General features: G+C 34.8%; 1 protein-coding gene across 3 annotated transcripts in view; it reads right to left on the minus strand.

The window, feature by feature from the left end:
• Window positions 1-16005, minus strand: part of GBE1 (1,4-alpha-glucan branching enzyme 1) — a 178417-nt gene that overhangs the window by 10536 nt on the left and 151876 nt on the right. For all 3 annotated transcript variants that reach the window (XM_084506375.1, XM_084506374.1, XM_084506373.1), the window contains one exon: window positions 685-802. In XM_084506375.1, coding sequence (XP_084362501.1) covers window positions 685-802 — 118 coding nt within the window. The remainder of the gene's footprint in view (window positions 1-684; window positions 803-16005) is intronic.

Below are 16005 nucleotides of genomic sequence, written 5' to 3' on the forward strand. Positions count from 1 at the left end.
TAGGATTTCAAGAGTAATGACAAAGGAGTTATTTTGGTTTTGATTAGTCACCACCTCAGCTAACAGAAATCATATGCAAGTATATGCCTCCCACATTACCTGAAGTGATCTGTGGGAAAGTCTTTATTCATTATTTAAGATAGTTTAGGACTGGAAATTATTGATGGGACTAGAGAAGGTCTGTTCTATGTTGCATTTTTTTTTTCTGTAAACTGAGGAGAGGAAGTAGCCAGTTGCCAATGCATGATTTGCTCTTATTCATGTTTGTGGAGTTCAGCACATGATATTAAGAAAGCGATGCAAAAATTAGTTTCTATGGAACTCTATTCACAAATAAAGCATGAAGATGGTATTTCTCAGACATGAAAATAAAGGAAATGATTATGTTCAAAATGGCAATTCAAAAGCATGTTAGAAGGTTTTCATGCATATTGTTTGGCAAGGAATGTTGTGTCTGTACTGCAAGAGGGCATGCACATTTAAATGTAATGTCAAAAAAGGAAAGTCAGTTAACTTTATAGGTCATAATAAAATCATAGCATCACCTCTCCTATATTCATCTAAAGGGTGATTTCAGAAAAAAGCACAAACAAAAAACAACACAGAAATATTCCTAGAATATGCTCCATACTTCTCCGAAGAACTTCAAAAATTGTTCAGATAAAAACAGAATGTCTTACTTACCATAAGTGAATTATGTCGATAATTGTGAGGATATTCTTCAGAGAAATACTCTGTATTGTGGTCCAGCCTTTGATGTCCCCCATATTCTGAAGCATCAGAATCCAGAAGGATTTTATACTTACGGAAAACTGTTAAGGAACTATGCCAATTTATTGTTAAATGGGACAGAAAAACTGAAAGAATTGTTGAAACATATTTCAGCCTACATCAATATATAGGATTTAATTTTTTTTGTCTTGTTTTTATTTTTAAATCAACCTAAGAAAAGAGTGGGAAAACATACAGAACCTACAGAAACTGTGTGACAGTTTGTCTTGAAATTTTCATCTTAGCATAGTGATTCCTAGTAAAGAAACCTCCTTCTCATCTCTTCTAAAATCTTCAGTGAGAGATAAATTTACAGTATTACAGTAGTAATATACACAGCAATTTGTGTAATGCTCTAGACTAAAAATGCAACACTAAACAAAATGAGTGGCTGATTTGACATAACAAAATTGTGAACAACCATAAAAATTACAGTCACTGTTTAACAATCAAAGAATCTGATCAAGTGTCCATAGGAAAAGTATATGCTCTTACAGAAAAAACACCTTACAACTCCAATGAAAGTTTTTCAGAAGAGAGTTTGAGTTATTATAACACAGAGGAACAAAAGGAAGGTTATTTTTAATAAAAGACCTTGTAAAACAAATGTTCTGACTGCAGTTGCTAAAATGGCATGTTATTTAACATTTTAACAATGAGTAGGACTACCTGCACACATACTTATAAGGATTCAAACAGATTTAACAAAAAATAAGAGAAAATAATTTTAAAAGAAGAAAATCAGAAATAAGGTGGAAAATAAAGAAGTAAAGAGCTAATACACAAAAGTATACTTCTTATTTGGGACAACAACAAATTAAATGTTTTATGATTTTCTGGACTTCTCACAGGCAACATTCAAGGTGGTTGGAACACCTCAGCTGTAGATGTTGATTGCACAAGCTATTTAGAACCCTTTAATTTAAGTACCTTTGGATTTCTTGCTTGGGTATCATTAAAACGTCTTTTACCATTCTGAAGTTATAACAGAAAGACTCAATCTATCCCACCACCACTAACCAACCAACCAAACAAAACATACAGAGAAGGAAATAAACATTCTATTATCCACAATCTGTTTCCTTAATTTAAAGCTATGGAAGAATCTTGTTTTGCTAGGGCTTGTATTTAATAGAATTAGGAAAGAGTAAAGCAGCCCTACTGATTTAAATCTCCAGCAACAAGAAACTGTTCATTTGAAGCATGACATAACAAAAAAGATGCCTAAACTAGAAGTGTAAATTTAACCTGTGATTAGAAACTAGAAGATTGCACAGGTTTTGCTGACAGAAGGTAAGAAAAAAGAAATACAGGTACAGAAGAGGGAAGAAAACCAAAGCGCTCAATTAGCTTCTTAACATTAGCCATTCAGTAGTGTCTTCTCCAGAACTATTTGCAGCAAAGGAGACCAATGTCAATGACTGCCATGTTAGTATTTGATTTCTAGAGGGAAGGTACCAAAGAGAGAAACAGAAGATCACTGCATTCTCTAATAACATTTTCATGTAAGTGTTTGTTAAAAAAGTATTTTGTTAGAAAAATTATACTTTATTAATCAGCTTTAATACTCAATGTGTGCACTACTCCCCTCACCCCCTTTCATTTTATAAACACGCCCAACATACCATTCATCTGTTACCATGCACAACATATCAAACCAGACTCCAAACTACAGCTCCTAGTTTTCTCTTTGGTACCCTTTCAAATCCAGCATCAGCAAGGACTGCTACAATTCCACTGCATATTGTATGAACACGAATGTCTCCCTCAAGCATTTCATCCTTTGCTACTGTGATCTACACTATACATTAAATTTAATAATTTATCAATGTTGCTGAAAGCCCTGACATCTCTAATGATTCCTTTAAAACTATTTACATCAAATGCAATTGTTATAGCTATGCTAATTTTGAAACAAATTATCCCATTTCCTTAATCCAGGCTATAAAAGTATGTCTAGCAATGCTCTATAGCAATCACTGCCTCTCCACTCCTCACAACATAGATGATTTGGCATAAATACTGCTAACCAGATCCTGAATAATGGGGTCAAAAGCATCCTAAGATCTCCACAAATCAGATATTCCTCAGGAAAAAGACTTTATTTGGTAAACAAGCCCATTTGCCTTCCAACTTAAACCTCACAGAAAAGCTACATTTCACATTTCAGAATTTTACAAGCATTTAAGTTTACCATAATGAAAGCATTAAACAGTTATGCATTTTAATTAAGCACATAATAGAGGTATTTTCTTTTGCAGTGGGGCCTCTCTTGTTTCAGCAGCAGAATGTTGGATACACTAGCCTGTACCCTGACTGAAAAAAAAGACTGATTTCTGTTCAGTTTGATGCTCTGATTTTAAATTTACTTACAGCTACAGTAAAGGATAGCAGCAAAAGAAATGAACTCTTGTACAGATAGAGTTGGAAGTGGAACGTGTGTCATTATCAACCACATTAATTACTGAGTTACTATGTTTTTATGGTATTTTAAAAAATATATATTTTAACACAAATTTCTAATTTAATCTTATGTATGCTTAATGACACGTAAAATACTACTAAGTAAATGAAAACCATAAAATAATTTGTATTTTGTTCCTCAAGCTTTAGTGGTGAAAAAAAGGATCCCAGTATTATTTGTGGGTGTGATAGACCTGCATAATTAGGAGCTTTGCCAAAGAGCAGATAGGAATTTCTACCGACCAATTTCAAAATTATTTAAGGCTTACTGAGTATTTATAAAGAATCAGTCCTCTGTATGGTCTGGTTTGATTCACATAATTTTATTTGAATGTGTTTGATCCATGACAGATATTTAAGTGCAGGTCCTCTGTATTACACACAACTCCTATTACACAGATTATCTAACTTGATGGGTATCCTGTCATGTAGGAAGTCCAGACATGACTGAGCAAAACTGGAAACAGAGGAAGGATAACCAAACGTGTATGAAAAGACTGTCATCCTGTTACACATCCACATTTTATAATGTTTTCAAAGCTAGGACTAGACACCATTATAGTTTAAATTTTATTGTACAGTTAAATGTTTAATCACCCATACCTCTGTTTCTCTGGTGTTCTCCAGCCATGCAAATAGAGCACGCGTGTGTACATAAACATTTATTTTCTTTTCAACTCATATGTAAACCAGTCAGGTGTAAACTTCACCTGTATGGTGAAGTATGTTTCACCATACTTCTCAATATATAAAAATACCTAGTAAAGATTTAATTCTTATCCCTTGCTACCATTTCTTGGCTAAAAGCAAAAGGATATGGTTCTAGAAATACAGATTGGACAAAGCTAAAGTACAGATCAAAAAGGATCAAAATCTGTGCTGAAACACTTACTTTATGTCTGTATATAGAAACTTTCAGAAAGTGAATTGAGGCTAGAAAGAAAGGTATGGACAACAGACATGGGAACACTTTGAAGAAGCTTTTGATCCTTTAAAAAGTTTGGGATCAGCTGGCTGCCCTGAGCCAGTTACAGCGGCAAAAGCTAACACCGACATGACCCCACACCTACTTAAGCTGGAAATAACACCCTTACGACAAGATTAAATTTACTCATTCTCATTATATACACAGAGATTAAAAGTTTTACTCAGCCAAGTAAAAGCTAAGGTACTCCTGGATGCTTTGTTTGGAAGTGTCCAAAGAAAGTTTTGGGTGGTTTATTTTGTATGTTTCCTTACATAAAACAAACAACTTTCCCATAAAGACTCTTTCAGTATTTTCTAAGAGAAATAGCTACCGTGTATATACTGTCATAATTGCACACAGCATACAGAAGACCATCTCTTCTCAGGAATACTACATCTCATTAAATAGTTTAATGTAGTTACCATTCAAAATATATTAGCAAAAGCTGCACAAAAAGCAAGAGATATTTAGCTAGGACATTTGACACAACATGCGGGATGTTGTGTTCTGCAAGAATGCAGAAAAAAATCCCACTACCCTGCCCCAGAATTCATTGTCATATATTCTTGAAGCAAAAGATCCTCCAGTACTCACAAAAAGAGCAGACCCTCCACATGCAATCTTACATTATGCATTACAGCAAAAATAAGCTTTATAAACATGGAGAAGTGAAAAGAAGAAACAAAATTTCTTAGTGAAAAAGTTAAAAAGGTGCTGTATCTGTTTTGACCCAGAACTCTACTCTAAAAACAGAAATTACAAGATGGCTTTCTTCTTTCAAATAGAAATTCATATCATAGTAGATTAAAAGAAAAAAAAAAAAAAGTTTTCCTCAATCATTAGGAATCCAGTGTAACACTGAAGTGCTGAAAAATTATATTCTTACTCAATCCAGACGGTGAATTAAAGCAGTTATATTAGCATTATTCAAGAAGGACTTACAAAATAGATCCCCAAACCCAGAAAAAATAATCCAAACTTATAATGAATTAATAAGTTTCCAAATCAACACATCTGCCTATATGCAACAAATAACTTGTTTCAGCAGATACAAATACTGGTGAAAGCAACATGTTTTCAGATTTTACCACTTGCAAAATCATTAAGAAGTGGTCGTGACAAGACAAATATATGCAAATAAATGCTGAGGCTTCCAGTGACTATGATTTTAATATTAAAGGAATGCTAGCAGTATTGGACACTCTAGTGCTCTCCCTCTTCTTAGGCATAAATGAGTTCACATGATTTCCATACACTTTCATGCATATCTATTATCTAATGCCCTTGCCTGAAAAGACAGAAAAAATTTGAGTTATTAAACTAGGATTTACCGAAGTTTTTAATGAGGATGCATTTAGTAACTTCACCATCATCCTTAAGTGTAGCACATGAAAACCAAGGCTGACTCCATCTGATGCTGAGTGTTAAACCGCTTCTTAGTACGGTTAGTTTATTAGCTACATGTACAATGACTGCAGAAGATAAAAACTCTCAACTAAAAGCCTTTAATGAGTTGGAAATATTTTGACAAATCCAGTCCTCAGACTCTGGTAAAATATTTTTGCCCACCTGCAAGGAAAATCAAAAGCTACCTTTCAAGTATTGTACCAGCATTCTCTTTTGTCATTTTAGCTACAAGCATACAAGTAGTCTACACCTGAACCAGATTCAACATTGTAATAAATGGATGCTCAAAGGTCAGATTGAATAAACTGGCAAAGATGTGTTGAATGACTCACAGCAGCATTTAAAATGTGAATATACAAGTCTTTCCAACTTTGCTCATTAAAATAAAGTCACTCTAAGTCAACAACATAGAAGACTACAAATTACTAAGGGGCAACCCTTATGAAGTGTGGATTAGAAACCTATCATTAATGCACCACAACTTCCTTGTACTACTTTCATTTAAACACAAAAATTGCTTACCCTGTTTTGTTTGTTTGTTAGCACTTTTTCAATTCAAAGTTGGAAACTAAATGAGGAAAAACATGAAAAATCACAGATGTAGGTTTCATATTTCAACTGAAGCCTTCATTGATTTCAACCACTACCAGAAGTTCAAGTGCACCTAAATGCACCATCATCTGAAACTGTTTTTCCTTACTGAGCCATTTTTGTGTTCCTTACGTACCTGAACCTCTGGCTGTACTTAAGATATCATACTAATTTTCTCTAGGTAAATATATCTCAGAAGATAAAAGGGAAACACTCACTCTCTGGTTTCACGAATAAGACATACTATGGCTACTCAGTCAGGGTTTTCTCCTCTTGCAGATTTTTATTTTTATTTTTATTTTTTAACCAGTTTAAACAGAATATAAAGCTTGGTACACATGCCTACTTTAGTGAGACAATATTAGAAGCATACACACAACTTGTCCCAAAGACAAAACAAAAAAATATTTCAGGTTGCTTCCCCCTGACATTTGAATACTCAAGTTGTGTGTCTAAAGGTTGACAATGTGAAATACATAATTTGTCTCAAAAGCTTCATTTGTCTCAAATGAAGAAAAACACCCCCAGATTCAACACAACTCTTTTCAAAGCAATGTGTTTTAACTTAAGATCAGAAAATTCAGAAATCCATCTTAAAGTTTTTTCTTTACTAAACAAGTTCAAATCAGATCCGTTTAAATATTCCACTATTTCAATCTATTTTAAAGTCAACTCTGAGAGTGCTCTGGCATTATCAAGAGAGTTTGCTTTCCAAATCTATGCAGGCTCCATTTATTTATTTATTTATTTATTCATTCGTGTATACTCATCTTTAAGAACTTTGCTGACAGAAATAACAAAGGGTGAAAAGCTGCTATTTATGAAAACTACTGCTAAATAGCTGCAAGAGCTCACTTAGGCAAGAAAGGTGACCTCTGCTTACCACAGGAGTTTACAAGCACACAGGAGGGTAAGGCACAGTATCATTAAGCTTGTCTGAAGGAAAGAAGATAAGGATTACAAGTCATAGGATGGGATCACCAAACATTCAGGTTGGAAGTCAGCTACAGGGTCAGAACAGGTTGTTCTCAGCTTTATCCAGTATGGTTTTTAAAAGGGTTGCCGTAAATACTGAGCCTGCATAACGTGTTGGGTAAACTGTTCCAATACTTGCTTGACTGTCAGTACTCTCGACAAATTTCTGGTTGGAAGGGTAGCATCTCTGCAACTAGATCTGTAGCTAGTGAAGCTGTACTGTGATTGCATACCCTATCTAAGACACAATACAGATTTGAGATTGGATTTACTGGAACCATGCCCTACTCCTTCCCAAGAAGTAAAGATACCCGGGGTAGAGAATGCTGTTCATCATCTGTTTTTCAAAACTATGTATAAAAGTTGTTGGGAAAAGTATAGAGAAATCATGAGGATGACAATGAAGACGAAACAGGACTGTCATGTACAAAAGTACTAGCTAGTTTGAGAAGTCAAAGGCAATAACAATGAATCAGGGCCAAAGGAAAATATTTACCCTACAGAAAGCAAGAACAGATAAGCTCTCCTGGCAACAATTTTCATTGCCAAAATGTTACCACTTGAAGTAAAAGAAAATAGCCTGCCAAAAAGTGAAGACCAGAAACAAAATAAGAAGGAAACCCGGGTGCATTAACAGCTGTAGAACTGTATATTGTTATAATAAAGTTGGATTGTTAAAAATACTGAAGACCTGCAATTTCTTGAAGAAATTGATTTTGTAAAAGAAAAGCTATGGGCACAAGCATAATTTATGAATTATTAATTACTGAATTATTAACTTGCACACAAAATGAGAAATATAGTCACAGATCAATATGGCTGAACAAAGAACTTTTCATTCACCTCAAATCCTAGGAAGAAGTATAAAGAAAACAGAAACCAGATTTTCAAGCTAGGAAGAAATAACACCAAGGTAATAAAAAGGAAGTTAAAGGAACAAAATGATATGCTAGTAACATATGTTAAGGAGAACAAGAACTCATTTTTAAATGCACCATGTACACAGAAACGATGAAGAAAAGTGAAGCTTCCAGAAGGACTGTAAAGTGCCTACAGTGTTTAGTTTTTTTTTTTTTTTTTTTTTTTTTTTTTTTTTGCTTTTAACAGTTCTTGAATATCAATAGAAAATCAGGTAACTAGCTTAATTAATTTCAAGGTAAAGGGTACCTTGGTTCCTCCTCTCCACACACTCCTAATTTTGGAGAAGACTGAGGTGTCAACATGCAATTGAGAAAGAGCATATTAGAGAGCTTTTAGATAAATTTTCAAATTAAATTAAGCACCCCGGCCTGATGAACTTCATCTCCAGATATTTAGAGGGTATTTGAAACCACTTAGGAGTTAGCTTATGGCACAGTACTGAAGTGGAGGGAAAAAGTACTGTACCTTTTTGCTTCAACCAAATATGGATACTTTTTGCTTCAACCAAATGTAAATATGGATATATGGATGTATTTAAATCCACATCAGTTGGTAATCATGATGACAAAATGCTGATTTACTTCACTGTCTGCTTATCCTTTTTTACTTGCAATATATCTGATTCATACTGTGCTAATAGGCAAACGAATAGCATATGTTATATCCTGTTTTCATCCCACTGTTGTTTAGGATGTAGGATCTTCTGACAAGTAATCTGTGCCACAACAGAGATGGTGCCACTCACGAGTACCTACCTTCCTGTCTTGAAAGGAAAACGGAATACTTTGTTTTACTGCAGGGAACAGCATTCTTCATTATCAATGCAGGCCATTCTTATAACCCTTAATTTGTTGTTTATGCCAGTACTTGCACAAACACTTTTCCATTCATGTATTTTATACATACTAATGATACTTCTGTTACAAATCTATTATTATTTTGCAGATAGCAAAATCTACAGCTGCTTCAAGCATGCTACCGTAAAGTCAAGAAATGGTCCCAGGTGAAGGAAGGAAAGTTCAGCTGGGAAAAATGCAAATGCTATACAGGTAGGAATAAGAATTATTTAACTGTGGGGAATAGTGCAAGATGAGAAGAAGTGAACAGTTAGGAAGTACAGAAAAATAACATATGAATTACAAATGGAACATGCCCTGGCACAAACACCACATAGGAAATGAGTTATTCAAGACCATGAATTTGATAAACTTTTTGATATTTGAAATTTGATAAAGTCAGAACCATGACTTGTTTTTGGCATTGAGCTTCAAGGAAAGCTAATTCCAGAGAATGGCTCAATAACTTCAAGAGAAAATCAAAAAAGTGACATCAGTGTCATCAAAACAGAAAGGATCTCTCTCTTCCATTAAAAACAGGACCAATAATAAACAGTGCTTAAATTGCTGTAAGACATTTCAGTTAGAAAATAAGAATAACATTATAATAGCAGAGACAGTAACATACTGGAATAGATCCTACTACAAAAGTGGCGAAGTTATTTTGAAATTATGGTGGTTAACTTAAATGGAAAACAGATCATAGCTCCTTTCCTCTTCTGCTTCCTTTCAGCCATTTTCCTTCTGAATAGAGGAAAAAAGGTCTTACTGCAGACGTGCCTTGGAATCACCACTAGCCCACAAAAATGTGTAGACAGGATTAAAAAAAGAAACAAAAGCAGAAACTTATAAATGGCTTCCCTGTTAGCATTCAAAATTTTATTTACAATCAGAACTAGAGACAGCTGACCTAGATGTTGATTATTTGTCTATCTCCAAACTGAAGCAAATTAGGCAGAAACAATTTGTTAGCTCAAGCTGCCTGTTTCTCATGAAAAGGCTTCTGAAAGAACATAATTCATGAAGTAGAATTCCAGTATCAGTATAGAAATGCTTTCTTTTTTCCTTTACAAAATGAAACTGTATTTTGGAAATAGCATATGCTACCCTGATAGTAACACAGATTCATGGCAATGGAAACCCGTACCTTTTTCTACACAGATCAAACTTTCTCAAGGTGCATTAGTAGGCTATACTTCTTATTCACGCATATTAACCTTAATGTATGAACTATCTTGATAGAATTTGGCATTTGGCTGATTCTAAATTAAGTCCTTTGTCTTCATTTGCTGTGTACACACCGAATTCTAATAGGTAGGGACAGTTACATAACTGTACTTCAAAGCAGCCTGCAAAGTAGCATCTTCGCCTTCAGCAATCACACTCCAGTGACTCACTCAAGTGACCTTATTTGCTCATTAGAAGCTCTCCGTGCAGGTTGCAAGTGTCAGAGAGCCAGAGTTAACTTTTTTTTTTTTTTTAAGTATATTTTTGCAGCATTTTAATGACAAAATTTGTGATATTTCAGGCCTCAGTTAAGTATTCACGTATCAATGATGACTCTGACTTTGAATATATTCACTGTAAATCCATGCCAACAATAAGTGACTCTTATATTCATTCATTGTAACTTCACAATGCTTTGGATACATTACGCCATATAAAAATGGCAATATTTGTAACGAGGTAACCATTTCTTCCCACTATGAAATCTCCCTACTTGCATTTTAGCAGTTTATGACAACATAAAACGTCAAGACACAGAGATAGGCTAGTAAAAACTCAATATTGCACAGCAATATGTACAGACTTTTATACTCACATACACAATTAAGGTCTCCATCCCTGAATGTCTCACATTAGGATACATGATCTTAGGAGAACAAGATGTATGCTGAAACAACCCACTTTCAAGGGAAATAAATCAACGGAGAAGACAATTTTATAAAAGAAAAACTGACTCCAAGTTGGCTATGACTCTTCATAAAGTTGCCTGTTCAGAAAGACCTTCCAAATTAAGCAGGGCCAGAAGTACTGTAAAGTCTACTATTACTCCTCTTAAGAAAGTACAACAATGTTTGCTATGCCAACAGCCTACAAATAAGAAACAGCTGAAAGAAGGATGATGTCTTCAATGTGGTAAGAATATAGGAATGCCTACAAAAACAGAGGTTGGAAAGGCAGGAAGCTCTATATCATTTAATATACCTGATAAGAAATCTGAGAAGCTATATATGGCAACAATGTTATGATATGTACTATTAAAATGTATGAAGAAGTATGTCAGAAATATGACAAAGTCATTCACTTAATATAGACAAATGTAATAACAAGAGTTACATACACTACTTTGATTAATCCAATCCATGAAACAAACCTAGGTATGGGCTGATGTAAAGCTCATCACATTTCTCACAATTCCCAGGATCATTCAGACAAACTTTTTAATTAAAACATTTGAACCAATACATTATAGCAGTTACCTCTTAAGCCTTATTCAGTAAATTGCCTCTCAGAGTGTCAAATTCAAAATCCACTGACTTCTTAAAACAAAAACAAAATGGTAGCAATAAACTCATGTTCTTAACTACTTCTACTTCATGTTTAAGTTCAAAGGGAGAATAAAGAATTGCTTTCAGAAGTGGAGAAGTGGAGAAAAGTTGTCCTGATAATTTAAGGTCACAAGACAATATTTCTTATTTATAGGATATATATTTTCTTAAAATCTCAGGTTGAACATTACAAAACTACATACAAAATCCAGAGCTCTAATTGCAGGACAAGAATTAGAAACAAAGCAATTCATTGTTAAAAACAACCCAACATATTTAAAGAAAAACGATACTAAACATTGGTCTGCTGGATGTTGGCAGGAAAGAAGAAAGGATGCTGAAAGCAAGTAGCAATAGTTAATAATTTTAGGATATGTTTCATTTAAAAACTAATCCTCTGAACAGTTCTGCATTGTTTCTATAATATGAACGTTTGACTACTATAAAAGACTGAGTTGTGAGAAGAAAGTTTCATGATATTTTTGCCTATAACTGATGAAAAATACCGTTCAAGTCAGCTGTTCTTGATTAATTGTTTAAAAATCTTAATCAGAAAGGACTTTCAGCATGTCCAAAGGACAATTTTTAGCTCTTCTGTTTAGGTAGAATATAAAGTGGACTTCCTATGGACTTGTGCTGTTGATGACTACCCTTAACTTCCTGTTCTAAAAATAAAGTCAAATCATTCATGAAGTACCAGGAAGAAGCCTCAGCCTCATTCATGTTCTGCCACTCTCCTTCATGCCGTCCTTTTCTTTTTTTGCTCACTTTTACCAGAATTAAAAAATTACAGAAATAGTTCAAGTCAGCCACTGTTAACCACTAACACTTTATGCAGTTACACTACAGAAAATAAGTAATGTGCACCACAGAAAATAAGTAGATACAAACCTGAGCCGCACTGTCTCCCACATATTAACTTTTGCCTTTTGATCCAACAAAGGGAGGTGTTATGAAAAGAATACAGATGTTTTAGGCTTGCTGTTACAAACAGAATTACAAATATCATATATTGACTTCTCATCTCTGAAAAGGGAAGCCATTTTTAGTTATCTTCAATACCTCAAATTTACTGTCAATTAAGACTATGCATACAGTTAGTTATCACTGCTAAGCTAAGAAGTTGATATTTAAAGAACTTCTGTAACATGATTCTGCTTTAGAGCCCAGTTTCAGAGAAGTATTTCAGTGGCTATCTGCATCTACTCAGTTCTGATGCAAAAGTATTAGGTATGTCAGGTTTAACTGAGGTATTACCAAGATTTCAGCAGTTCCATAACACAGTGATCTAATACTATCCAGTCATGGCAGTTCCACAACTCCAAGGCTTTCCTTGGACTAAGAACAATCTTTTTATACAGAGAAATAGGATAATAGAATACTTTCGTCTTCGTTTATCAATGAAAAAAATATGAAGAATGCAACTGTCAGATGCAAAATTGCTGTCTTTCACCCAGACAGAACAGAAACAAAAAGTTCAGTTATGTTCAAAGTGTTTATGGACAACTTACTGCCCACAGACTTATTGCCCACAGACTTTGCTAGCAACAGGCACTAAACAGAAGTGAGACTGTATGATATAGGTAGCAGGGTACGCTGTCCTATTTGACACACATAATCAGAAACACTTCTTTTAGAAAAATGTCCTGATGTTTCATTCCATGCAAAGGCCTTGGATGAGAACATCTAGAAATAGATCATAAGCAAGCTTCCCAGATAAAAATGAGGTCTTAATTGCTATGTGATATTTATTATAAAGGACAAAGAGAAAAAACAAAAGAAAAAGGATACTTACATGTATGATCCAAATCAAAAGGTTTTGACCTACATTAAATTTGTTTTTTCCTTTTCACACCTTTGTTATTTTGTCCTTTTATGGTCAACAGTCTAAGGTGAAACATCTTGATTTTTATTTCAATGATCAACAGAAACTAGAGCAACTTCCCAAATTTTGTTTCAGAAGTCTGATGAAGATACATTCAAATCTGCTGTTGGGATAAAACTACAGTTGTGAGGCAACTAAATGACCTGTTCAAACAAACACTATGTTCTAGCATCACAGTGTCTTCATAAATAGATTTTTTTTCCTTATCCAACTGAGAGTGTGCTTTTTGTTCTCTTGGCATGGGAAACATTGCTGTGCTGCACTTCAGAGAAAACCATGCAAAAGAAATAAGATTTGAAACCTGAAAATCTTTTCCGGCTGGCTTTGTGAACCAGAACTTGTATGCAGGCAGATATATAGCTAGTGATAGAACATACGTTATTTGGAATGATCTTTAAAATCCCAGATACTGGAATGAAGAGAAGGTTCCTGTCTCCAATCAGCAATAGCTCAATCTCAGAGTTCACTCCCCTCATTCATACATTGAACTGCCATAGAATAAACTGACTAGCAGAAAGATTGTTGAGGTGATTGATGTGAAGACTCTACATTTGAGATTCCCAAGTGGAAACACTGAATTATGAGAAGCTCACTGTTTCTCCTCAAAGTACAATACAGTAAAAGGGGACAACACTTCCTTAACTAAATGAACAAATGTCTCAGAGGTAATGGTGTGTGTTTGACAGAAACGTAGTGGCAGCGATGGCACTGAAGACCCTCAGTGCCATATAGATCCACTATTTGATTGGGGTGGGAGGAGTTACTGAGACAAAACAGCTTTAATAAAAGTACAGTGTCTGTAATTGGCAGTTCCATTATCAGTAGAAAAAATAGCTCAGTAAATGAAAACATTAGTATGTATCTTTATGCTTTAACAAATTTTTTTTTTATCATTAAACTGTCTATAGTAAATTATGGAAATAAAATTATACTACACACACTTAAAAGACAAGAGTGTACCGAGACTAACATATTAAAATAAATACATGCTTTAAACTGCAAATATGAGACATTATCTGTATGCCTTTTGTAACCACATACTTGTTTTGAACACACTTGAGCTGCTAAGTTCTAATATGATTTTCAGTAAATCAGAAAAAGGATCTAAAAAAAATTTGATCATCCACCACTAAGTGAGTAACAAGCATTTTCCAGCAAGTTCCAACTTAAATAAAAAAATTAAAATCAATTAGCATTGACTGTGCTGCTGGCCATGATACAGTACAGAAAGCTGTTTCAATGCTCAGAGTGAACTAGCCACAGACCAAACCAGCTGGGCCTTCAAAACCAGTGAAGAGCAGATCTTGCGATTTGCTTCACAACAGCTACTATAGAGCATTTGCAGCTAAAACAGGAGCAATGCATTCAGGATTCAGAAAAAAAAAAAAAAACAAAAAAAAAACAAACAGTAAATGCCTAAGGGAAAAGAAGATTCTTGTGCAGTAAAACAGATACATGAAATGTTTCTGAAATGACTGAAAAATTTACAGTACTGGTAAAAAAAAAAAAAAGACTGCTTATATGAAATATTAATTTAGTCAGACTAGTCATAAAAATATTTTCTTAAACATAAAATAAACCAAAAAGCTTCAGAAGTGCCTGAGCACAGCTTAGTCCCATCTTAGCTATAAGGGCTAAGGAGTAGAATTTTTGTAAAACTCTGCAGCACATCTACTTACATGCACAAAAATACTGCCTTGGTATTTAATTCACTTAGTACAAAACAGAAAATGAAGCTATGGAAACAGACTTATGTAATAGTTAAATAGAAGCCTGATCGAGACATTTACAGAAGATGTAAAAAATATACCAAGTTCTTGAAAAGGAGGATTTTTTTTTTGAATATTTCTCAAGAATTTCTGAGAATTGAACCTTAAAAGCATGCTTGACAAAGAAAGGCAGAAAGCAAACAACATGTTTTGGATTACAGCTTCTTCATGAGGGGAGCAGAGGGGCAGGCACTGAGCTCTGCTCTCTGGGGACAGTGACAGGACCCGAGTGAACGGCATGGAGCTGGGACAGGGGAGGGTCAGGCTGGGGGTTCTGCACCTAGAGGGTGGTCGGGCACTGGGACAGGCTCCCCAGGGCACTGGTCACAGCACTGAGCCTGACAGAATTCAAGAAGGGTTTGGACAACACTCTCAGACACACAGTCTGATTTTTTTTATGGTCTTGTGTGGGGCCAGGAGTTGGACTCAATGATCCTTGTAGGTCCATTCCAACTCAGGATAATCTATGATTCTAATTGCATCTAGAATCAGAGCAAGAAAGTCATGTTAATTCTATTATTGTGTGCTGTAGCCAATAAAACTGAATTTACACCTTTTCCATCTGCATACCTCAAAGCATTTTACACAATGCAGAGGAAGTAAAGCAGCATCCACTTAAACAGGTATACATCTGATGCCTATGACAGTCAAGTGCTGGTGTATCTCACAGCATCAGATTGATATTTTATTAAACTAGATTACTACTCTGCTATACCTTTTCCAGGCACTCCTGTAGGGCCATACAGGCAGCAGAAGAAAGTACTATAGAAGGTGGGTTTGACCTAATGTTTCTAAACCCTGCTACGTTTCAGAGCTCAGCAGGTAAATACAGCACTGCTCAGAAGTTAGAGTAATAGGGTGCCACATC

The sequence above is a fragment of the Aythya ferina genome (assembly GCF_964211825.1).
Source record: "Aythya ferina genome assembly, chromosome: 1".
Lineage (NCBI taxonomy): Eukaryota > Metazoa > Chordata > Aves > Anseriformes > Anatidae > Aythya > Aythya ferina.